Source organism: Magallana gigas, chromosome 10, assembly GCF_963853765.1.
Source record: "Magallana gigas chromosome 10, xbMagGiga1.1, whole genome shotgun sequence".
Taxonomy (NCBI): domain Eukaryota; kingdom Metazoa; phylum Mollusca; class Bivalvia; order Ostreida; family Ostreidae; genus Magallana; species Magallana gigas.
In genome coordinates, this window is record NC_088862.1 from 15,367,868 (window position 1) to 15,393,234 (window position 25,367).

The window sequence follows — 25,367 nt, forward strand, 5'->3', positions numbered from 1 at the left end:
TTACATTGAACAGAAAGCTGAAGCAATTGAACAGAGAACAAGAAGAGGAAGTAATCAGATCATTTAAGAAACTCGCTATGGAGGGTCCTAATTATGTTTGCTCATGTTGCCATAGACTTTTGTTTAAAAAACAAGTTCAAACTTGTGAAAGCCAGATGTATCAGAAAACTGAATCAGCAAAATGTATTTCCGAAATTTGTTTGTTAGACAAGTATTTGCACGAATGTTCTGAATCTTGCCCAAAAGAATGTACGAGATCATCATTATGGATCTGTTACACTTGTCACAGGAAAATATTGAGTGGCAAAGCACCAGCTGAAGCTTCAGTCAACGGTTTGATACTAGAAGATATTCCTTCTGAATTGGCAAAGTTGAACAGTTTAGAACAGCATTTGATTGCGATTAACATACCATTCATGAAAATCATGGCTCTTCCTCATGGTCAACAGAAAAATATACATGGACCTGTTATTTGTGTGCCATCAGATATGAGAAAGGCAGCCAGTTTACCAATGAATCAGGATGAGAACTTGCTGTTACGAGTTAAGTTAAAAAGGAAATTGAATTACAAAGGCTACTTTGAATATCAATTTGTAAATACAAACAATGTGATGTCAGCCTTATCATACCTCAAAGAAAACAACCAGTGGTACAAGGATATGAAAATTGAATCAACAATTGAAGAAGGTATAGCGAGAAATGAAGAAATACCAGATGATAAAGTTAATTCAAAAGATGATGTTGAAGATGAAGACGAAATGGTTGCATTTGACACTTGTTTACAACCGATTGATGTTGCACAGGAAGTTTTAGACCATTATTTTGATGATGTGTACGACATTGCACCAGGCGAAGGTAAAAATCCAGTTCGAATGTTACAGGAACCTGGCAACGAAGCTAAGGCTTTCCCTTGTCATTTCCCAAGTGGTCGTTTTTCCTGGAATGAAGAAAGGTCAGAAAAATTGACACTGTCTAGGTATTTCAACAATAGGTTGATGAACGCAGATAACAGGTTCGCAAAGGACAGCAATTACATTTTCTTCAGCCAGTACATGTCTGAATTGAATCAAGTGATTGAGAAAACACAAATTTCACTTAGAAAATGTCTATCAAAATGTACTAGTGGAAAACCAGTAACATTGGGCATGTTGCAAGATCCAATGACTCTCTCTAGTATATTGAGGAATGATGATGCCATAAGATTCATGCAACCGATTAGAGGAACACCTGCTTATTGGGCAACTGCTCAGAAAGACCTCTTTGCAATGCTGCGACAATTAGGAATTCCAACTTGGTTTTGTTCGTTTTCTGCAGCAGAATATAGATGGAATGATGCTGTTAAAGTCATATTACAACAACAAAACGATGACAGAAATCCAGATCAAATGGAATGGTCAGAAAAGAATGACGTTTTAAGGTCAAATCCAGTTACAGTGGCTAGAATGTTTGAACATAGATTTCAAATATTTCACAAGGAAGTAATACTCTCCCCAGCTGAACCAATAGGAAAGGTAGTAGACTTTTTCCAAAGAGTCGAGTTTCAGCAGAGAGGATCCCCCCACATGCATTGTTTATACTGGGTTGAAAATGCACCGAATATTGATTCTGATGGAGTGGAAGCTGTATGTAACTTCATTGACAAATATGTGACCTGTGCTGTACCAACAGAAAGTTCTGACAAAGAATTGAGGAAAAGTGTCCTAGAAGTGCAACAACATAGTAAAAAACATTCCAAATCCTGTAGGAAGAAGGGAACAGAATGTAGGTTTCATTTTCCAAGGCCTCCCTCGAAAAAGACTTTCATTACAAGCGTTCAAGAGGAAGACAACACAGATGACTGCAAAATAGATTCTGAAACAAATGTTAATAAGGCGTATGCGAAGGACATTTTAGTTGCTGTTTGGGATAAAATACAGAATCAAGATGAACAAATCTTGACAACAGAGGAACTATTTGATGATTTATCACTAACGCAGGAGCTGTATGAAGAAGCCCATAACCTGTTATCATCAAAAAGGTCAATAATTCTTAAACGCTGCCCAAATGAAGTGTGGACGAACCAATATAACAGATGCCTGTTAAAATCCTGGGATGCTAATATGGACATACAGTTTGTATTAGATGCGTTCAGTTGTATTGTTTATATTGTTTCCTACATATCAAAGTCAGAAAGGGAAATGGGCATGTTACTTAAACAAACTAGATTGGAGGCTGAAGAAGGAAACTATGACGCCAGACAGACAATGAAGAAAATTGGTTCAGCCTACTTGCATCACAGAGAAGTAAGTGCTCAGGAAGCTGTATACAGAGTATGTAACTTGAGGATGAAGGAATGTTCTAGGAAAGTTGTTTTTGTGCCCGTAGGTGATAACCCTGTGCGCTTAAGTAAACCACTGTCTTTGTTGAAAAAATCTTCAAAGAATCAAGAAAATGATGAGGAAGATGACGAAAACGATGTCTGGATGACAAACATCATTGAACGTTACATGAACCGGCCAGAAAAGCAAATTTTTCATGAAATGTGCCTTGCAGATTTTTGCTCTGAATTTAGAGTGCTGGCTAAATCTCAAGTTCCTAAGAAGGAAAATGAAAATGTGTATGAATTACAGAATAATAAGGGTTACGTGCAACGAAGAACTAGAACACAACATGCTGTTGTAAGGTATCCTAGGTTCAACGTTGAAAAAATGCCAGAAAAATATTATCAATCTCTCCTGCAACTTTTCCTGCCGTATTGGACAGATGCACAGTTGAAGCCACCAGGGTTTGATTTATATCAAGATTTTTATGAAACTGGTTACGTGAAAATTTCTGGTCGTAAACGCAAACAATCAGTGAAGTCTATTGTAGATGTGAATCATGCAAAGTATGCAAAAAATGAAAATGAAATTTTCAATGCCCAGGAAGCATATGAAATGAATGGTGAACCAGAAGATGCATGGTCTCGCATATGTCCAGAAACAGAGGTTCTTAGAAGGGAGGGTATGACATTCAGAAAAGAAAACAGTGAACCACAAGAGGATAATGTAGATGTCATACCGGATATTGAAACTGAGAATCATAATGCCGATGTCATGTATCATGTTCAACAAAACATCAATTCTAGAGAAGAAATGATACCCATTCTTCAGAATTTGAATGAAACACAGAGGGAGATATTTTACATGGTTCGTGATTGGTGTTTAGCAAAGATTACAGGAGAGAATTGTGAACCCTTACATTTATTTGTAACTGGAGGTGCAGGTACTGGTAAAAGTCATCTCATTAAAGCTATTCACTATGAAGCATCGCGTTTGCTTTCAAGAATTATGTCTGATCCAGAGAAAATATCAGTGGTTCTAGGAGCATTCACAGGAACAGCAGCTTTCAACATTGGCGGAAATACACTTCACCACCTGTTTTCATTAACAAAGTATCTTCCATTGCCTTATGAACCACTTGGAGAACAAAGTCTCAGTGAATTAAGAATGAGAATTGGAGATCTCCACATTCTTATCATTGACGAAATATCAATGGTGTACAAAAAACTTTTGTACTACATACATGAAAGATTGGTACAGATAAAGAAATGTAGAGAACCCTTTGGAGGAGTTTGTGTTATTGCTGTTGGGGATTTTTATCAGCTTCCTCCAGTCAAACAGCGAAAAGATGAAAGGCTTTACAAAGAAAATATGGCATATCCAATGGACTATTGGCTTGATTTGTTTAAGATCATAGAGTTAAAAGAAATAATGAGACAAAAAGACGATTTGTCTTTTGCTGAGGTCCTGAACTCCCTTCGTGTAAGAGAGAAAGATGAACCATTTACACAAGAGCAAAGTACTATGTTACAAGACTGTATCAGGGAAGGACCAGAAGATGTTCTTCATGTGTTTTCAACTAATGAGGAGGTAAACACATTCAATCTCACAATGCTAAACAAATCATGTGAAGATTTACTAGAAATCAATGCGCAAGATTATAAGAAGGACAAAACATCTGGTAAACTGATATTAAAGAACAAACCTTTGACGAAATCAAGAACTGATGGACTTCCAAGCACTCTGATTTTGTCTGTCGGAGCAAGAGTGATGCTTACAAGGAATTGTAACGTAGAAGATGGACTTGTGAATGGAGTAATGGGGCATGTCTGTCGGTTTGTTTTTAAAGAAAACAGTAACAGTATTGTTAGTGCTGTGGGAGTTGTGTTTGATAATAAGCAAGTTGGAAAAAAGTCAGGACAAAAAACAAAAGATGGGAACCTAGTGTTAGTAGAAAGAGTGCAAGATGAAATAAAAGACAAGATAGCTACAGTGGTACGTCATCAATTTCCAATTCGGTTATCATGGGCATGTACTGCTCATAAGGTGCAAGGGATGACATCAGACAAAGTAGTTGTGAATTTAGATAGAGCATTTGCCCCAGGCCAAGGTTATGTTGCATTGTCAAGGGTTACTTCAAAGGCTGGTCTTTTTATTGATACAGACGATCCAGCTCGATTACGGAAAAATGTTTATGCTGATCCAGAGGTAAAGACAGCTTTGAATGAAATGGCAATGGTTACTTTTAATTACATTTCACGAACTTTGAATTCAGTTGGAAAGAAAATAGTTCTGCATAACATACAGAGCTTAAATAGCCATTTTGCAGATCTACGAAATGATGCCAGATTCAATAAGGCTGATGTCATTTGCTTAACCGAGACATGGTTAAAATCTGGGGAAAACACAGATACGTTTGCTCTTCAAGGGTATCAATTTCATCATCTCCCAAGAAGGGAGGCATACGAGGAAAATACTGTCTCAGATCAGAGTTTACGCATGTCAAAAGGTGGAGGCGTTGCATTGTATTTAAAAAATGGACAAGACTCATATGATATTGTTTCACTGTGTCAGATGAATATTGAAGGAATAGCTGTGAAATTGTTGAAGGAAAATATTTTGATATTATCTGTGTATCGCCCATCCATAGCAAAAATGGCAACATTTCTTCAGAGTTTTCAGAAAGTTCTTGACTTCTTGAAGGCAACTAATGAAAACATTATCATTTTGGGGGATTTTAATGAGGATGCCAAAGCGAATGGTCCTCTGCAAAAGTTTTTAAGAGATCAGAACTTCAGACAAATTGTTTCCTTTAGCACCACTGAAGGGGGAACAATTTTGGACCATGTATATGTATCTAGTTCTATACGAATTGGCAGTCTTCATCGATTACCAACATATTATAGTTATCATGATGCTGTACTTCTAAATTTGCAAACTAAAAAATGATGATGGTTCATTTTTCAAACAATTCAGTCAATAGAACTTGCAATGTAAGGGAAGTTGATATGCACCCAGTTATGATAGAAGCTACTGTTTCACATTCGGCATGTTTAAATAGTTTTTAAAATGAAAAAAACTCGTGTGTAGTGAAAGACACAATTTATTTCTTCGGTCAGATTGAAACTCACTGAAAAATATCAAAACATGTGTTTGTTGTATATGAATTCCTATAACTGAACAGATTAAAAAAAGCTCAAACGGATTTGTAATAACTATATTAAAAGCCCGTATAAAGTCCCACAAAAATCAAATAATTATAGGGTAGTGTATATAATGTAAAATAAGTTGTTAATTGTATGCAGTCTTATCTAATGTACCGTTTATAGTCTTGTTTAGTCGTAGTTGAACTAAACGTGCTGAAGAACCATGAGGTAACAAATGGGTCAATTTTTGACTGTTCTGTGTCCTGTTACATGCTCTAACATGAGGAATGTAGTCTTTTGATATGAAATGTAAATATTATTTCAAACATATGACTGTATTATAGATACTGGAAATATCCCATCAGTTTTCTATACTGACCATTGTGAAGTGTAAAATGTAGTTTTTACCATATTGATTTGTAGTATAGAACAATCAATTAGCTATATTTAAACAAAATGTGGAATTTCATTTCATAAATAGTTATTTTAGTTTAAACTTACTGTACATTCTGCCTATATCCAGAAATGTAGTATTTTGATCATTGCGGACAATATATGGTGCTTTTTAATGTTTTGTTCATTCATGACCAGATGTAAATATTCATTGATTTATTGATTTGAAGATTGCATAGCCTTATCAATACAGAGTGTTCTGTGATTGTACATACCATAAATATTTATTGTGATCGTGTAACCCTTAATATACAATGCAATAGAGTTTTACACTTTTGTCTGTTTTCTTCATTATCAAAAGATGGAATGTATAGTGTCGTAAATTTGAACATGTTGGTTAACTGTAGAAATCCAAAATTGTTTTGCTCTAACGAATCTGATTACTGTTGACAAGTACATGTTGACAGTTAGGAGTTGTTGTCGTCAATGTACATATTTTCTTGAAGATACAGTATAATGTATATTATTGATGCTATAGATTATCTTAGAAAATTATAAGCGTTTTTAAGAGTTTAGATAGTTAAAATCAGCTGGCTTATTACTTTAGTGCTTATTAAAAAAAGATAAATTACATAATACCATAAAAAATATACCCTGCTCAAAATCCTACTTCCACCTCCCCGCGGTGAGCAGGGGGCAACGGACAATGTCCGGCAAACGGAAGAGGTTTAAAATACTTACATGAGGACAAAACTAAACTCGGACGCAGTTCAGACGCAGACACAATCGCACCTTAGATACATTACTCGACCTGAGCTCACTTTAATTCGCTGTAAATCACATTATTATTTTTGATGATTTATTCATTAATTTGAGAATAATGTCATCAGACGCAGAATTGCAAGAGTATCAGATATATCATATATTAAAATCAGTCTGAAGTAATTTTAACACAATTTAAATCGGATTTTAACTTTTTTTTTTTTACAAATTTTAAGAATCACCGACACCAAGTGATCTCTATTATCTTTTATGACGATACGTCACAAGGCGATTTTAACGCATTGAGAAGCACAGTTTATATCGCCAAAATGTGGTGTCTACCTCGATATCATTAGACGCAGAATTGCAAGTGCAACTTAGATATCATGATTTCAAATTAGTCTGATGTCATTTTATCACGATTTGAATCAAATAAACATTTTGGAAAAGCGAAAATTCCATCCAATCAGTTCGAGAAAGATGTCATCATACGCAGAATTGCTAGCGAAACTTAGATATAATGTTTTAAAATTGGGCTGAGGTCACGATTTAAATCAGTTTAAAGGGAGTAAGACACGATATGAGCTCAGAATTTTCAGATTTTATTATTTTATTTTTAATGTCTAGATTGACTAATAATGGTGTTATTAATGCTTACTCAAGATTTGATAGTAAGAAATTAAGTTACAAGCAAGATACAAACCATGATATTATCTGTTTTGTAAACAAAGCTAAAGTGTTCTTATTGTTTATATATGCGTTGTATTGCTAAAAAAATTCATTGAATGGTGTTTTCTTTTGTTGATAATATTATTTATGCACGCAATGAATCAGTTTATCTTGTTTGCCACTGATCAATTTGTCAAATGAATGGTAATTCCTTTACTTTACATTATTTGTTAACCAATATAAGACTCGAGCTTTGTTTATATAACACTGAATTCTTACCTCTGTATCTCATTTGTAACTTAACATCTATCATTCAAATGGTCAATCATTCAACATGCACATGTAAACCTTTTATGCATAAAAACTTCAAAATTAAATTTTCATCTCAAATCGTGTCCAAGTCATCGTCAAGTTTCATGATCATAGTTTTGAAAAAATCTAAATTTCCTCCAATCTGTTCGGAAAGATGTCATCAGACGCAAAATTGCAAGCGCAACTTAGAAATCATGTTTTATAATTAGTCAGAGGTCATTTTAACACGTTTTAAATAAGTTAACAGTTTTGGAGAAAATGCCATCAGACGCAGAATTGAAAACGCAATTTAGATCTCATGTTTTAAAATTTATCTAAGGCCGTTTTAATACGATTTGAATAAATCTAAATTGAAAAAAATTAACGTTTATCAAACCAATTCGAGAAAGATGTCACCAGACGCAGAAATGCAATAGTATTACAAAAATCATGTTTTAAAATTAGCCTGATGTCATTTTAACAAGATTTAAATGAGTTTTATTTTTTCTTTATTTTAAATTTGATCTGAGGTAATTTTTACACAATTAAATATGAATTTGAATTAAAAAAATTTAAGTATCGTTCAATGAATTCGAGATGGATATCCGATTTATGAGTATATGAGATAAAAATCCATAAAATCATAATAAAGTTAAAATCGTAAATCTAAGCAAAAATGAGTGAAAAAATTTTGCGGCACTAGGGGCTTCATCCCGGGTTGCCGTCGTATATAAATCGAAAGTAGAAGTCCTAAATCAATGACTGATTCATTTTACACATGTATTTCAGTGTAGAGATTTTTTTTTGTGTCGTTTACTATTATGTTTGACAATCTTATTTCAACAGGATTGATAAAATCTTTATAAATGTAGAAATAACGAAATCAGTAACACGTAAATTTCTTCCGTAAAAATTGGATGACAGTAATTTCCACAGTTCTAACATTTATAAGTAGTTTACATGCTATCTTAGATACAGACTAAACGGAAAACAAGAAATATACATGCAGCAGAAATAATTCGCGGCTGCTTACATCTCTTGTACTGTGTAAATTTTAAGTCCCCGTACAAACTATACTCGCCGTTTGATCTCAGCAATTTTTTTTTTACTTGTTCAATCCGCTGCATATTTGGCAAGCAATAAGAATGGGGTCCGAGGTACATTTACACAACATTTCATTAGGATTTAGTGAAGGGCTCGAAAGTTAGAATTTTTTTCTACAGTACATGACAAGCACGCCAATCGAAACTCAGATGCCCAATAAGTTGATAACTCTGATAATAATGAACAAATTGGTCTGGTCATTGGTACAGTAATCTAGAACTGTACTAGGTTAAAAATAAAGGTTCAAGATGAAATATCATGCCAGTAAAACTTAATGATTCTTCGAATAGGAGGGGTGAAGGGTCGGTTCGTGTACTGTGCAAATTTTATATTCGCGTAAAGGCAATACGCGCCGTTTGATCTCAGGAATTTCTTCTTAATTGTTCAATCTGCTGCATATTTTACAGACAATAAGAATGGGGTCCGATGTTCATTTTCACGAATTTTCATTAGGATTGATAAAAGGGCTCGGGAGTTAGAATTTTTTCGGGGGTCGGTCGGTGATTTCTATATTTAATTCTAATTATCACATATTACACAATTTCTAAATAAAATACATATGTTAGAACAATGTATAAGCCTTGTTTTAAAGATGTAACTATTTTTTTTTCAACATATATATATATATATATATATAAATATATATATATACATATATAAATACATAGCTATTGATCTCAATACACAAATACGGAGAAAAGCGCTATTTATGTAACTTCTTTTACAAAATTATAACGGAAAAGAACATAATCCATCATTTTAAAGATAAAAAATCAGATCTAAGCACAAAAATGAGATGAAAAAAAATTCGGCACTCCGAACTCGAACCCGGGTCGCCTGGGCACATGTCCACGACTCTAACGACTGAGCTACTCGGACTCTCGCTTCAGGACTTTGATGCCTAATATCTCCAGAACACCTTGATCGATTTTAAAACAAATTACATATTCTTAATCAGTGAAAGGGTCACTATCAACTATAAAAATTTCCGAAAATTATATTAAAAAATAAAAAAGTCGAAAAATTCAATTTTTCAAATTTCCTTCCGGTGACGACCGGAAGTGACGGCGGACATTCTCTTGACCCAGGTGCACCAAAAAATCGGTAGATTTATCATCTCTGAAAATTTCAGCCTTTTATCTTTACTCGTCTTTGACAAAGCCGACCGACAAAATTGACTTTTTAAAATCGTAAACGGACGATAACTTCCGACCAGAAGTGAATTTTTAAAAATGGATAAAAAACGATAAACTTCAGATAAAATCGCGTTAATCTTGAAAATTTGAATGAAATCGGTTGAGCCATCTCTGAGAAATCGTCTGCACAAAATCGGTAAGAAAAAAAAAGAATAATAATAATAACTAGATTCGATCTCGTTGCGAGCAACGAGTGGGTCTTCCGTCCGATTTTTGAATAGATTAGATTAAACTTATCAATTCAAAGATAAAATCGTAGATTTAAGCGAAAAAAATGAAAAAAAATTTTGCAGCACTCGAGGCTTGAACCCGGGTCGCCTGGGCCATGTCCACGACTATATCGACTGAGCTACTCGGACTCCGCTTCAGAACTTTGACGCTTAATTTCTCGAGAATGCCTTGATCGATTTTAAAACTAATTACATATTCTTAATCAGTAAAAGGGTCACTATAAGGTGTTAAAATTTCAAAGAAAAATATTAAAAAATAAAAAAGTCGAAAAATTCAAATTTTCAAATTTCCTTCCGGTGACGACCAGAAGCAACGGCGGACATTCTCTTGACCGAGGTGCACCAGAAAAACGGTAGATCTATCATCTCTGAAAATTTCAGCCTTTTATCTTTACTCGTTTTTGAGAAACCCGACCGACAAAATTGACTTTTTAAAATCGTAAACGGACGATAACTTCCGACCGGAAGTGTATTTTCAAAAATGGATCAAAAACGATAAACTTCAGATAACATCGCGTTAATCTTGAAAATTTGATTGAAATCGGTTGAGCCATCTCTGAGAAATCGTCTGCACAAAATCGGTAAGAAAAAAAAAGAATAATAACTAGAGCAAAGCTCGTTGCAAAGCAACGAGTGGGTCTTCCGTTAATGACGGAAGTAAAGCTGAAAGTTCCTGTAAGAAGCAGAGCTCTTTAACCGATAACAAGAGTAACTAAAATAAAAAGATAAAATAAATCGAATTATTCCTGGTACGACTTAACAAAATACGAATGATTTTAAGTACGACTTAACAAAAACCTTTCCGATTTTAAGAACGACTGAACAAAAAAAATCCGAATGTGTTCAAGTACGACATAGCAATTATTTTTGGTACGAGTTAATATTACTTTGAACATTACGCTATTTTTTAAACCAAGAACGCGGAATCAAAATTTCCGGAAAAATCAATTTTTAAACCCCGATATCTCTGTAATTCAACGCTTCGGATTTCAGTTTCGTGTTCAGCATAACCAACTCTACAAATCGCATAAACATTTTAAATTAAAACGAAAAATTCGAAAAATCGAAAATTTTAAAACACTTCCGGTTTGGACCGGAAGTGACGGAAACTAAATTCCAGCCTTATGTCCAAATAAAAACGATCAATGCTTCAACACAGAAAATTCCAAGTTTCTATCTTGAAGCGTTTTTGAAAAACGCCCTGGACAAAATCACTTTTTTAAAATTTAAAAATTGACGTAACGTAAAAACGGAAGTGACGTTGTACTTAAAAATTTAACATCCTTGAGGCACAATAATGCTTCATAATCCCTGAAAGTTTCATGTAAATCTGTTGAAAACTTTTTGAGATATTAAGCTTTGAAAAAGTCAGAAAAATAAAGAAAAAGAAAAAAAATAATAATAAAAAGAAACAATAGAATAACAAGAGGGTCTTCCGTTGGAAACGGAAGACCCTAATAATAATAACAATAAGAAAAGTGAAAAAGAAACAATAGAATAATAGAAGGGTCTTCCGCTGAAGACGGAAGACCCTAATAACAATAAGAAAAGTGAAAAAGAAACAATAGAATAATAGAAGGGTCTTCCGCTGAAGACGGAAGACCCTAATAAAGACCGTTATGAAAAAATCAAATTACCTAAGAATAACATATCTGACACAATATATATTTTATGTATCATACTGAATTCTATTACAAATATACTAAAGTCAGTTCAACATACTAAAAAAAGTATTTCCCTGAGCGAATAGATGAAAGCATTCAATTGTTTATTGTTCATTGATACTATTTCAAAAGCAAATTATTTTAAATCACATTTTAAAAATTTAGGCACCTATCTGATCTCGATCGTATATCAGGATTCTGCGCATACTCTTCTTTGTATTCTGCCTTTCGACGATCCTTTTTCACCAATCCATAGCATGTTTGATCTAAAGTATTGAAAACAAATTATAAAGTTAATATATTTAAAGTGTACATTATAATGAGATTAATTTTAAACATTGTGCATAATGTTGCATGGTTAATTATAAGGATTATCAGTTAAATATATATAGTATTGTTTGTTGTGTTAAATCTTCGTATCTACAGGAAGTCCTCTTTTTTTTTTACTTTTTTAATAAAACTTACATTTATATGCCTCTGTTGAATTGTAAAATGCTGGACATGGTGGCTCGTGCGTTGTACATTCTGCATTAAAATTTTCTTGTATGACTCGTCCCATGACATTGTATTCTGTACAATAACCTTGAAAGGAAAAACGTTAATTAGTCTCAATTGGATCTGAGTATGGTCTACTTGAATATAGTTTTGAAACTTAGTGTGGTCATTCTGCGCACTAGCTCAGAGAGCAATTTACGTTTAAAGAATATGAAACAACGCCAATTTTGGACAGGTGAAATAGCATTTAAAGAATATATTTTTTCTTATGTAATGGTTGGCTGAATGGAACCATCCAGTAGATCTACCACAATTTTTAGACTAAGATATGTTCATAAAATATAGAAAATATTTTGTTTTAAGTGGCGTAGCTACGCCGAAACATTGTAAGCACATGCTTGAATTCAACTTCTTTTTGCGTTTTTGCTGGAACTTTTCAGAATCATGCTGAACTTGTTTTTATAGTAATACACTTTTGAAATATTGACCGAATTAATTGCTATGGTGTTCCGTTGGGGCCACTCGCATATATCTTCGCACTTTCACCTTTCGGGCGAAGTTCCGAAAGCGAAAAAGCAAGATGCGACAAAAAAATGGCGGAGGTGCGAAGGCGAAGGAGCGAAACAATTATCGCTCCTTTGCCTTTGCAACTTCGCACTCTCGCCATCCCATCTTCGCCTTTTTTCTCTTTCTCTTGGTCAATAACATATTTGATCGAGGTATCTACTTGCCCGAGGTTTTCCGCATGTTGCCGGACATTATTTGTACGCATGCGCTAGACAGTGTGGCGGTGCAATCGTGCTCACTATAAAAGTTCATGAATAAGTTAATGGATTATCTGACATAATTATCTTTTATCCATTGCTGGCTTGGCCTAATTATTATGTTCTATATATAGATTGCAATGTCCGCCATAATTGTGTTCACTTTCAGACACCTGTCGCTTATTCACTTCCAGACACATGTCACTTTCCAGCTCTCAGTCTTCTTATCTTAAATTCAATACCATGGTTTCTGAATTTCATTATATACAGAGTGTTTAGATAGTTAGTAGTGAGAAATAATTTCTTAAAAAATCGTCTTCTTCCGCAGACGTCAGTTTAGTTCCACAAACACATACCGGTACATGTAAATGGGGATGGCGAAGTTGCGATGGCGAAAGTGCAAAGTTGCGATGGCGAGAGTGCGAATTATAAGTTGCGATGGCAAGAGTGCGGCGAAGTTGCGAAGGCAAAGGAAAAAGAGTAGTATCGCTCTTTTGCCTTCCACAAGGTCTCAATATTGGCTTCGCATCTTCGCGCTTCGCCGTCGAGTCTGCACACTTTCTCTCCTTCGCCTTCGCACGTTCGCCTTCGTACTCTCGCATCATTGGCGAAAGTGCGATGGTATATGAGTGCATGGTCCTATTGGAACACATTGTTTGGGGTAAAGGGAATGTATATTGCCACAGTACTTTGAAATTTCAAAAAGGCAAAAAAAAAAAAACAAACAAACAAAAAAACCAAAAAACAAAAACAAAAAAACAAACATTTGCATCAAATAATAATCATAAAGTTTTATTCCCTTATTTAAAAAAAATACCTGGCATAAAATTGATTGAGAAATACTGAAAACAATGATAAAAGACCTCTAGTCAAAAGCTCCACTTTCATCGTATTATGAATTTATAACATTTATAAACCTATGAAACGCCATGGCTGCCTTATAGCAATATACTATAGGTACATTATGTCAAATTACCATTACATTATGTCAAAGTCCAATACGTGGTGTGAATATATCTTTACGCTTGGTCAAATCGTTATTACGTGATGTCAAAAGCACGTTAGGTGAAGTAAACATGTCTTTACATGATGTCAACTTTTTATGTTGTGATGTAAAATCACCCTTACGTTATGCCAACATTGTACAACCAAAGGTCAATACATCATGACATTATTTCGACACTGTATTACATGGGGTGAATGTATCCTTACATTACGTCAACATTTTATTACATGCTTTCAATATATCCTTACATTATATCAACACCGCAGTACGTATCGCGATTCTATCCTTACATTATGTCAACATTTTATTACATGATATCAATGCATTTTTACATTTTATCAACACTTTATTACATGGTGTAAATATATCGTTTTATTATGTCAAACCTTTATAACTTGATGTCATAAGTTTATGACGTTATGTCTAAACTTAATAACGTGATGTGAATAAGTCTTTGCTGTTAGTCAGTTCTCTATATCATGATGTACATGCTCCATTGCTTTAAGGTGAAACATTTCGTTACGCGAACACGGATACATCGGCCTTTCTATATACAAGGAAACGGTAAGCTTACCCAAATGTATCCAGGGGTTATTGAAACTTTGTGGAACAGAACGAAACCAGTAAAGGGTCATCCAATGGGAAAATAGATATTTAAAGATAATGAATTTTTTTTTTTATTCATTTCATTTCAAAATAAGATTGATCTTTAATTTTATTGTTTAAATTCGTTGTTTAAAGAAAAATATACATAATTATATTACTTACTACTCTAATATTAACATATTACAGTATTTTCACGGCAGAACTTACTAACTAGTTTAAGCTAGCAAAAAAATATTCTCTATTAGTCAGAGATTTAAAACAAACGAAACGCATTCCAAAGCATACCATCTTTAAAATTACAATGTCATCAGTACTTGACTTATTTGTAAGATTCTGGTTCCGTTAGGTTCCGCAATATATTATTACCCCTGTGGATATTGGTATTCAACGGAACAGAACGGAATGGGCGTAAATTTCCTTCTCAGCCTATTTTCACGCCTATTCTATACTTACAACGAAAATATATGTAACATGATCATACATTTAACTGTTTACAAAAACCAACACTCATGCTGTCGAATTATTTCATTTAATTAAAAATTAGTAAGTTACATGTATGGGACAAACCCTGAAGATAGAACCGATTCTACCAAAAGTGTTTGCCTTTCTTAATAATAATTCTGAAATCGGCGAATACAGTTCACCTCTCTTATTTGTGTGCGTTTTTATTATGACATATTTCTGATTTATACCCTCTGTCTGAACAATTACCTTAAACAAACATTTCATAAAAACATCTATATCAAAATGGAGAAGGTCTTTAAAGGGGTTAAAGATCTCTTGTAATTTATTTGAAGATTTTATTTCATATAAGTTATCGAGTGCCCTCTTGGATGAAAAGGAGAAAATTTATTCAGAGGAACGTAGCGTACCCCCTCCTCAAACACCATTCCCACCCCCTCTGCAGCAATAAGAAAAAAAATCATTTTCATAGCATAATAATGTTGTAGCAGAACGGCCATACCTACATGTGTAGTTAGGGTCAGTATCCTTAATTTAAGATAGCAATAGCAACGTTTACTTTTAACTACTAAATACTTTATTTTAACTACTAAATACTTTGAGACTAAATTTTAGAAAATTAAATATGCACTGGGTGTCTGCGCCACGACATACAGGCTTTGGAACGATAAAGAACCCTGACTGCTAAATGACTGAGTGTGTAGTAACGAACGTAATTTGAATATTCTTGAAGTAAAAAAAGTATAAATCAAAAATAAAATTTTAAATCTCCCCCCCCCAAAAAAAAAAACAATAAAGGGGTTGATTTTAGATTTTATACCCATTTCATTTTAAATATTCAAGGGCCGATGAGCACGAGAAAACTTGGATTTTCTTATAACTTAAGTCTATCTAAACTATAAATTCAATGTTTAAATACGTAGATGTTCATTCACTTCACTCTCGAGAAATTAAATTGTCAGCAACTAAGTCTTTTACAGCTTTCAGAAGACCTATATATAGGCCTATATATATTTTCATTCTTGTATGATTAAATCACTGCTTCTTACTAGTATCTACTGTTCGGGTTTTTCTGGGTCCATTTGGGTAAATCGGCGTACCGTTTCTATATAGTAAATTGTATTTAAAACATGACAAATATACAAAGACCAAGGATTTCGTGTTTGTATAACGGAATGATGTTTCGACTTAAAGTAATAGAGCGTATACATCACGGAATAGAGAATTTGCCTAATGTAAAGACTTATTTACATCACGTAATAAAGTTTAGACAAAAAGTCAAGACATTTTCGTATCAAGTAATGTACTTTTGACATAAAGTGATAAAGTGTTGACATAATGAAAGGATGAGTTAACACCATGTACATGTATTAAGGTGTTGATAAAATGTAAAAACGCATTGATATCATGTAATACAATGTTGACATAATGTAAGGATTTAATCGCGATACGTACTGCGGTGTTGATATAATGTAAGGATATTTTGAAAGCATGTAATAAAATGTTGACATAATGTAAGGATACATTCGCCCCATGTAATACAGTGTCGAAATAATGTCATGATGTATTGACCTTTGGTTGTACAATGTTGGCATAACGTAAGGATGATTTTACATCACAACGTAAAAAATTGACATCATGTAAAGACATGTTTACTTCACCTAACGTGCTTTTGACATCACGTTATAACGATTTGACCTAGCGTAAAGATATATTCACACCACGTAATGGACTTTGACATAATGTAATGATAATTTGACATATTGTACCTATAGTATTATGCTATAAGGCAGCCATGGCGTTCCATATAAACCTTTGCTTTTAGGTTTTTGAGAAGTAATTTCTTGACTCTTTGGTACACCAAAAGTATGAAACTAATGATTACAGCCCTGCGCACAAAATTTAATTGGAAAGGTGTAGTGAAAAAGCACTTAAAGTCAAGTGGCCATGGTGTGCTATTATATACAGTTTAATACAATTAATAAGTTTTATTTTATAAAACCGTATATGTGTACCGTACCAAATATGGTTCGATTGGGTGCACACACTTCCAAAGTAGCATTCATCCAGGCATTGATCACGCAGTGGTACTGAAACCGATGATTCCCTTTGCTTACGGTCTTGGAGCAGTTGTGTTCTATGGATTCACAATTCATATCTTTGGCCGCTTTCTCCCACGACTTCAAGTCCTCCGGACATTTGTCAACGTACCTTACTGTCTTGGCTGACTCCTCGCAGAAAGTCATCGCCATAACCTTGTGATATGCAAGATTAGAAAAAAAAATTAGTGAAGCTATATGTAGACACTCATAGAAATTGTTATCTAAAATGTGTATAATGTTTTTTGGGGTTTTTTTTTTTGTCGTTACAGAAAGGGGAGTGCGTTAAATGTTACTTTAACATTTTTAAAGTTGAGGGATCAGTTCGCATATCAATTCGTTTCCTATTTGTATCTACGAACATTTTTAAAAAATAGTTCGGTGTGTTGGTTTTTTACTAAAAAATAATAAAGATAAACAAATTAATAAATAAGATTAACAAAAGGGGCGTGTCATGCACCCATCCCCACTGTTGCTTCGTCCCAGAATGTAGCAATAAAAAAAACCACCCATAGATATTTACCGCTGCGTCCATGTATAAGGTCATTGTAAGTATTAGTAAGTAAAACATCATTGTCATGTCTTCCATCACTTTCGGTTCAATGAAACTCGGTGTCAGTCAACACAACTGAAACGTGAAAGTATTTTCAAGCGTTGAATTAGTGTTTGAAAGATAAAAAAAATCAACTGCATGAAAAAGTAAATACTAAATTAACATAAACATGTACATGTATGGCTACAATTAATCTATTTCAAATATGAAACATAATTGCATTGTTGTATCTTATTTTTGCAATACCGTAATGGCGTATTCTATATTATATTGCATTTTTAAACACACAGGCGCCTGACGTTATAGGCTACGTTGTACGGTATTTTTTTTATCATAATAAACTATATGGATATATCCCTAATTTTATTAGGTACCGGTATATATATTATCGTTATGAGAATAATAAATAACACCATGCAGGTACTTGATAATTAACAATATAAAGAAGTACACAATTACATGTAACCAAGGTACATGTATATAATTATGATATAATTAAGTTCATTTATCTATTCAGTTCACTTCAAAGCATACTTATCCAACGAGAACATGGTTCCTACGTGTTTACCTGAATAAAATTAACATCAGTTCCTTTGAATTTACCTGTATTGTATATACCTGTGTAAGTCACCTGTGTATATATTATTACTGAGAAAATTTTCAGAGAAAATAAACCCCAAAACAGAAAATTTTCGCGGTGAAAATTTTGAAATCTATAAATAGGTAGGTACCCTGTTCCTTATTTAATGACACAGGTAGTTTACAATATGCTTTCTCTGGTTGCCCACATATCTCGGGACAGGGTTTAAATGATCTCAGTGTGACAATATTATATGCTGAGTGAAAACAGCAACGCGTTATTTTCGCGTAACGTTCACCTAAGATTATTTCGTCTTTAACTTTGCTGCCCGTGTAAGTTCATACTTTACACACATTTTATTGACATCCTCGAAAATCACGAAATGAAAATATGAGGAGAGGTGTAGGAATTGCAGCAGCGAAGAACAAATCTCTTGCTCAGGTAACTGGAAAGGATAATTTTAACACGATTGGTGTATTAAAATGAAGCCTCGTCACCTGTTTTGTCTTAAATAAAATGGTACCGTACTACTGTTTTGGTCTCTCCTCGACATATCTGTATATAGCAAGAAAAATATATTTATTGATACTTCGTCGTTTTTTTTCTTGGAAAAATTCACAGGAATGAAACAGATTCCATACGGAGATGTTGACGTCTTTTCTCCATTTGGAAATCAATTGAAATACCAGGGACATACATGTATATCCCTGGAAATTCCTCCCACAATTTTTAAACTTCATCATCCGGATAGTTTCATCTGGCTTGCATTGAAATACCAGGGACATGGCATTGCATGTATATCCCTGGAAATACCTCGCACAATTTTTAAACTTCATCATCCAGATAGTTTCATCTTGCTTGCACTGCAAAATTCCTGATCACATAGACTTTTTATTGTTAACCATGTATTGAAACCTGCATGACAAGCTACATGTAGAGGGGGTGTTTCAAAACAGAAATCTTGGATTTTTTTTTTCATTCTATTAAATGAACATTGTTTAAACCATGGGGTGTTTATAAATATCACATAATTTGGGAAAAAGGAGCTGCTTGCATAAATATCTTGCGACAGACAATAGATACCTTGTGTTGTTATTCAATAGGGTCAGCTTTTATTACAGAAACATACATCTGTGGTCTGGGGGCTATAATTTTTTAGGTAAAACTTTTCTATATGTATTATTGAAGTTTGCATTTTCTATGGGAGGGAGAGGCTGCCGCCCAATCACAACTTCTCGGGCCTTTCTGGCATGCTCGAAAAAACACCTCGAATGTATTAACATCACCGGATGTAGGAATTTTATACAAACATGACAAAATGGAGTCGCTTCCCATTTAAATAAGTATCGGCTAGACAGTCTTGTATGTCGCTTCTGTGTTATATTTTAGTGTATCATATCGTTTACTTTAATGAAGTATTATAGCTCACATCTCAACAGATCGTAAAATATGTTCTATTTATTTCAAGTTTTACAAAAAGGGGGGTTGTCATGGAACATTCGAGGTGTTTTTCCGAGCTTGCTGGAAAGGCCAGAGAAGTTGCAATTGGCTGCCGCCCTCTCTCCAGCCCCCCTTTACATCCACCCATGATTTGAAGCTAGCAATGTGTATAACAATTTTACACATGGCTTAGTTTAAGGCAGGCTTCTAAGTGTTTATTTTCTTTTTGTGTTGTAGGCTCGTTACAAAGACAAAGGCAATGAGCTTGAACAAAATCAGATGGCCCAGGTAAAACCACTTAGTCACATATTTTTAGACTATGAATAATTTATAAAATACCTGTAATGATTTTTTTTCATATATTTTTATTCTCACTACACTGTATTAAATCTGCAAAATGATTTTCATTCTTTTCCAATTTATACGTACATTATTTTCTTTCCTTATTCTGTGATTATTATTTTACATCAAGATTAAACAATATCCATTAAGATATATTTTGGACAATATGTTGTAGATGGCCAAACAGATGGAGACGTTTAAGGTGAACCTGGAGGAGTTTGCTGCCAAACACAAGGATGACATCAGGAAGGACCCGGAGTTCAGGGTCAGCTTCCAGGAAATGTGTGCCTCCATAGGGGTCGACCCACTGGCATGTAAGTCTGTCTGTTTGTCTGTTACAAGTTATATGTTTCTGTAAGGGTCATCCCCTTGGCATGTTAGTCCATCCGTCTGTTTGTCACAGGTTATATGCTTCCATATTTATACAAGAGTTCTAATTTGTATTGTTTTTGTAGCCAGTAAAGGATTTTGGGCAGAGATGCTGGGGGTGGGAGACTTTTATTATGAGCTGGGTGTTCAGATTGTGGAAGTCTGCATGGCAACCAACCACAGGAATGGAGGTAAAGTGAATAAAAAGGCACATTACCTATAACACATGCATTTTGCTGTTCTCTGATTAAATTTTTAGAGAAACATCTCTGCATGCTTGAATCGATAATTAAGTGATGAAAAGTATAAATGTTATAACTATTGCATACTGTGATATCAACTGAAGAGTCCTTAAATTGTAATTTCAGAATGCTAATGTTGGATGTCAACAGTTTCCTCTAATTTGCTATTTATTCCTCTAAGAACTCTCTCTTTATGATTTAAACAACATGTATATTGGTAGGAAAAAAATATGCAGTATTTTATGAGACAGTGAAATTTTGCTGTTGAGATAACATGTAAATGTATACTGTTATAATTCTCAGGGTTAATTGGAATAGAAGAACTAAGGGATAAAGTGATGGCATCTAGGGGAAAGAAAAGCCAGGCCATTAGTATGTAAGTGTCAAACTCATGATTACAATGGAGATATAGTTCATAAACCAGCTAGGTGAATGTAAATGAACAGAGAACAAGTAATTTTCTGGGGAAGAAAGGAGTTGAAAACATTTATTTACATTTATTATGCAAGTTTCAAACTTGTAGTTTCCCCACAAAGGAATAAAGAATGCAGAATTTTTTGATTAAAAAAGTTAAAAGCAGTGCCCCCCATTAAAGAAAACACAATCAAAGGTCCTAAATACAGTGAAACCCAGTTACAACGAACATGCTTTTAATGAATTGACGCTTACAGCAAAGTGATTTTCATTCCCTGTGACATTATTACATGTTGTAAACTTGACGGATATAACGAATTATGCTTATAACGAAGCAAAATTGCCAGTCCATGGCACTTCGTTTATATATGTGTGTTTTACTGTATACAGTCATATAGTGTACCGTATTTTCCCGACGACTCGTCGATGCGGACGACTCGTCGAATTGCCCATTTTTAGCCAAAATTTTAACAAAATCCTATGATACGTCGATCTCAGACCATACGTCGATCTTATCACTTCAAAATGGCCTATAAAACTGCAGTAACATTATCAGTGTATGATGCCACGATGTCACCGATATTGCTACCAATTATTATTAATGATTAACATTTAAACAATTACGCTTTATACTTATGCATCAAATTTTCAAATACCGGCAACTTCTACAAAGTCGCTTGCATTTTAAACAATTCCCGATATCGCGTGTTATGCAAAACTAAACTTACTTTGTCAGAAATATTTTATTCCCAAGCATTAAAATAAGTATCCACTCTGACTATCGCCAGTGTATTCGCCATTACGTAACCAGCCACCTGTTGACTCGGCGCGTGGTCAATGTTTGTTTAACAATTTCCGGTGTCATAGGCATGCACCTGTCTCGTGTCGGACTTCAAAGGGGGATCTCAAGTGCAGAAATTTAGCAATTACTATGATTTGATGAAACTTGTTTACTTTGTATCCAGTAATGCAGTTACACGCTATTGTTTTACATAGACACTGTTAGAAATAGATCGATCATTTGTACGACTTGATAATGACGATATACGACATACAAACGTTTCCTAAAAAAATTATCTAACAGTAATCAAAGAATTGGACAATAATTAATCAATGAACTATAATCACTCTTATAACGGTACTCTTTATATACACAGGGAGTGAAATTGCCGTAAAGATCTCAGCCTTAGGGCAAGATTATTAAAACAACCGGTGTCAGCCTATTGTATAAACAGTAGTATTGATAATTGCCGATTACGTATTTTAAGATTGAATTTGACCATTAAATATTTCTGATTTATACTTTCCACTAACAACTCTTTACAAATAAAATAATTAAATTAAAAAAAACATTCCCCGGACCTACTGCAATATTTTCTTCCATTCAAACTTGGTTTCAATTTTACTGCGCAATGTTATCTTCCTACTAGTGATACATAGAACCATGTGACGATGTGTTTATAAAAACGGAACGGTAAAACTTTTAATTGATTAAAGACAATGCAACATTTTTTAATAACTGTTGATTTTATTATGTATTTAAGTGTTGACAGATGAGTGAAAATGATAATTATTAAAGATGAACAGTGAATTCAACAACGTAATTTTCAATCACACAGCCAACGCAAGATGATAAAAACCAAGATTTTTAATGCTATTTTTAAAAAATTTCTGACTACGAGCCTACGACAAGTCGAACAAGACGATAAGTCGGGTGCTCTGCTTCAGAGGAAAAAAATACCGACTTATCGTCGGAAAAATACGGTATGTGTTAATTTTACTGGAGAATTATGAGAAGGTTTTCACTAAATATAAACTGGTCATATATTGGCTGATTTCAGAGATGATCTCCTGCGAGCCATAAAGAAGCTGAAGGTGCTGGGGAATGGTTTTACCGTCATCCCCCTTGGGAAGAGTTACATGGTGCAGAGTGTCCCTGGGGAGTTAACCATGGACCACACCAAGCTACTACAGGAGGCCCAGGTAACACAGAAATAGATCATAAAATATATTAAATACATGTACTACATTACCTCTGGTCATGTGTTTAATCAAATCCTAAAATCAAAAAAATATTTAAAAATATTTCTCTCCCATTGTAAACCACTCCAAATCAATTATGGTATATCCCAGTTTATCCTCAAGCTATGGTAATTTTCTTGAATTTAATATGAAAAATATATCATATTTACTTAATATTGTGATAAAAATACAATAATACCCTACTTGTAAGAGCTGAAAAATGTAAAGATACCTGAAGAAAAATCAAAACCAAGAGTACATGTATTTTGAAAATTGGTGTTGGCAAGGTCTTTCTGATTTCTGTAGAGTAACTGTGGTTGCCAATTTTGTGTTGAATCCTGTTTTCACAGGTTCAGATATTTCACTGTTGATAGTGACCGATATGTTTTTGTAGAATGAGGGATTTGTATCCAAGAAATCATTGATGCATTCACTGAAATGGGAGGAAGAGAGGGCTACCAGAGCTTTGGTTTGTAGAATATAATTATGAACATGTAATTTTCAGGCATTTCGCTGAAGGTAATTGTGTAAAAAGTTTTAAGAATTTCTTGCATTTATATCAATTAAGTTGAACTTTTTGAGCCATTTAATATAAGATCAATTCTGTTGTTCACATGAAATTGTCATGTTTTGTGATTACATTGTGAGGGAAACACTACTGGTATATTGATACACGAGATATTGTCTGTTGTAGTAATATATAAGGAAGGAGTTATATATAGACGTAGATACATGCGATATATTGCTTATAATGTCATGTTGTAGGATTACATGGAGTGTTAGATACTTTGTTAATATTTATTTAATATATAGACTGTTGTCATATTGTAGAATTGTTGAGGGAGGGACTAAAGCCATTTCATAATGGTATATAACATTGTGATACTGTTTGTTGTAGGATTACATGGTTAGAGAGGGCCTAGCCTGGGTGGATGACCAGGCCACTGGGGGCAGACAGTACTGGTTCCCCAGCTTCTTCCCAGAAATCTCCTCTGTCACATGATCTACATGTACATCTTGCAACCTATTTATAAATATTAGTGTATTGTATACTTGTGGATGTTATTGGAATATGGACGACTCCAGATGACAAGGAAAAAATCGGCATGTCTAAGGAAGACGATTTCTTTGGATCCTCTTTCTGCTGATCAAGTTTTCAATTCACATTTAGCATAATATGTCTTTCATATTTGAGAAGAGAGATATGTATTCATATGACAACTTTTTGTTACTGAATTAACCCTTAACTTATGTAATAAATTTATCTTATAAAACCCTTTTATATTTTGATTTTTTTTATTAGATTTAATATTAAATAAATATGAAATGCATACTGTGGAATCATTAAAATTTGTTGGGCCAATGTTGGTAGATTGTGTTTTTTTTGCTTACCGTAGTTATGTAAATTCATGGATGCGTCGTCTCAGTCAGACCCTACCATAACAACAGCCATGGGACTTTCAATATTGATTTAAGAACATCAACTTTGTAGCTATTACACGTCCCCAAGCTTATTATGGACAGCTTTCAGAAAGTGGAACTATAAGAATATTAGCATTTAAGGTGGTATGGGACACCGGGGTTGTGACGTATGATTTATCGAAATAAACAATAAAATGAAGCATAATTTTAATATAAACAGTTTCTTTCCGAATAGAGTTGACTAGCAGCATAGTGCAATGGTTTAGAGGGTTCACTACGGATCTGTAAGTCATGGATTCGAATCCCGAAGGGGATTTTAAAATTTACATCTTTCCAGAAAATTTTAAATGTATTTTTTAGCTAAATAATGTAAAATTTGAAAATTCTAAACCCGTGAAAGTATTATAATTATGATGCACTTTAATCCAGATTAATATCGACAGATGTCTCATACCACCTTAACAAAAAATTATTGAAATTAGAATAAAACTGGAAATCATTGTATTATCTGACCATGACCAGGCTACGCTCAGCTAAACCGGGTCCGTAGGACATCTGTCATTTTAACGATAGAACATTCTATCTATTGGGTTGCACGCCCTTGTACCAATTTTTGGGTCTTCATTTATCGAAATATACTTGAGAGAGGGCTATATTCACGAATACCACAAAAATTAAGCCATGAAATTCTAATGATTCCACAGTACTAAATACTGGTATATTTTAGGTAGTGCTTACAGCTAATCCGAAATGTGATTGATTTTTAACACTATATCTCTATTATTTTGAATACTTT

At 34.0% G+C, this 25,367-nt stretch overlaps 2 protein-coding genes across 2 annotated transcripts in view; one reads left to right on the forward strand and one right to left on the reverse strand.

Annotated features, from left to right (window-relative positions):
* LOC105326851 (uncharacterized) overlaps positions 1-18,380 on the reverse strand; it is a 38,911-nt gene extending 20,531 nt beyond the window's left edge. The window contains exons 1-5 of the mRNA XM_034454717.2: positions 18,309-18,380; positions 17,711-17,815; positions 17,109-17,343; positions 12,221-12,337; positions 11,925-12,021 (exon numbers count right to left, since the gene is read on the reverse strand). Coding sequence (XP_034310608.2) covers positions 11,925-12,021; positions 12,221-12,337; positions 17,109-17,343; positions 17,711-17,776 — 515 coding nt within the window. The 5' untranslated portion in view covers positions 17,777-17,815; positions 18,309-18,380. The remainder of the gene's footprint in view (positions 1-11,924; positions 12,022-12,220; positions 12,338-17,108; positions 17,344-17,710; positions 17,816-18,308) is intronic.
* Positions 18,381-18,609: 229 nt separating this feature from the next.
* LOC105326852 (vacuolar-sorting protein SNF8) lies at positions 18,610-24,385 on the forward strand. The gene is made up of 8 exons (XM_011427061.4): positions 18,610-18,761; positions 19,998-20,048; positions 20,278-20,416; positions 20,558-20,662; positions 21,017-21,089; positions 22,969-23,110; positions 23,544-23,618; positions 24,048-24,385. Exons 1-8 carry the CDS (start codon positions 18,711-18,713, stop codon positions 24,150-24,152), a joined length of 741 nt encoding a protein of 246 aa, XP_011425363.2. The 5' UTR covers positions 18,610-18,710; the 3' UTR covers positions 24,153-24,385.
* Positions 24,386-25,367: the final 982 nt, after the last annotated feature.

Bases quoted from the DNA above. Each gene is read 5' to 3' on its own strand.
- LOC105326852 (XM_011427061.4), top strand. From the start codon at position 18,711: ATGAGGAGAGGTGTAGGAATTGCAGCAGCGAAGAACAAATCTCTTGCT. The intron at 20,417-20,557 runs GTAAGTCTGTCT...TTGTTTTTGTAG, and splicing joins AGGGGTCGACCCACTGGCAT to CCAGTAAAGGATTTTGGGCA. The intron at 23,619-24,047 runs GTTTGTAGAATA...TGTTTGTTGTAG, and splicing joins AGAGGGCTACCAGAGCTTTG to GATTACATGGTTAGAGAGGG.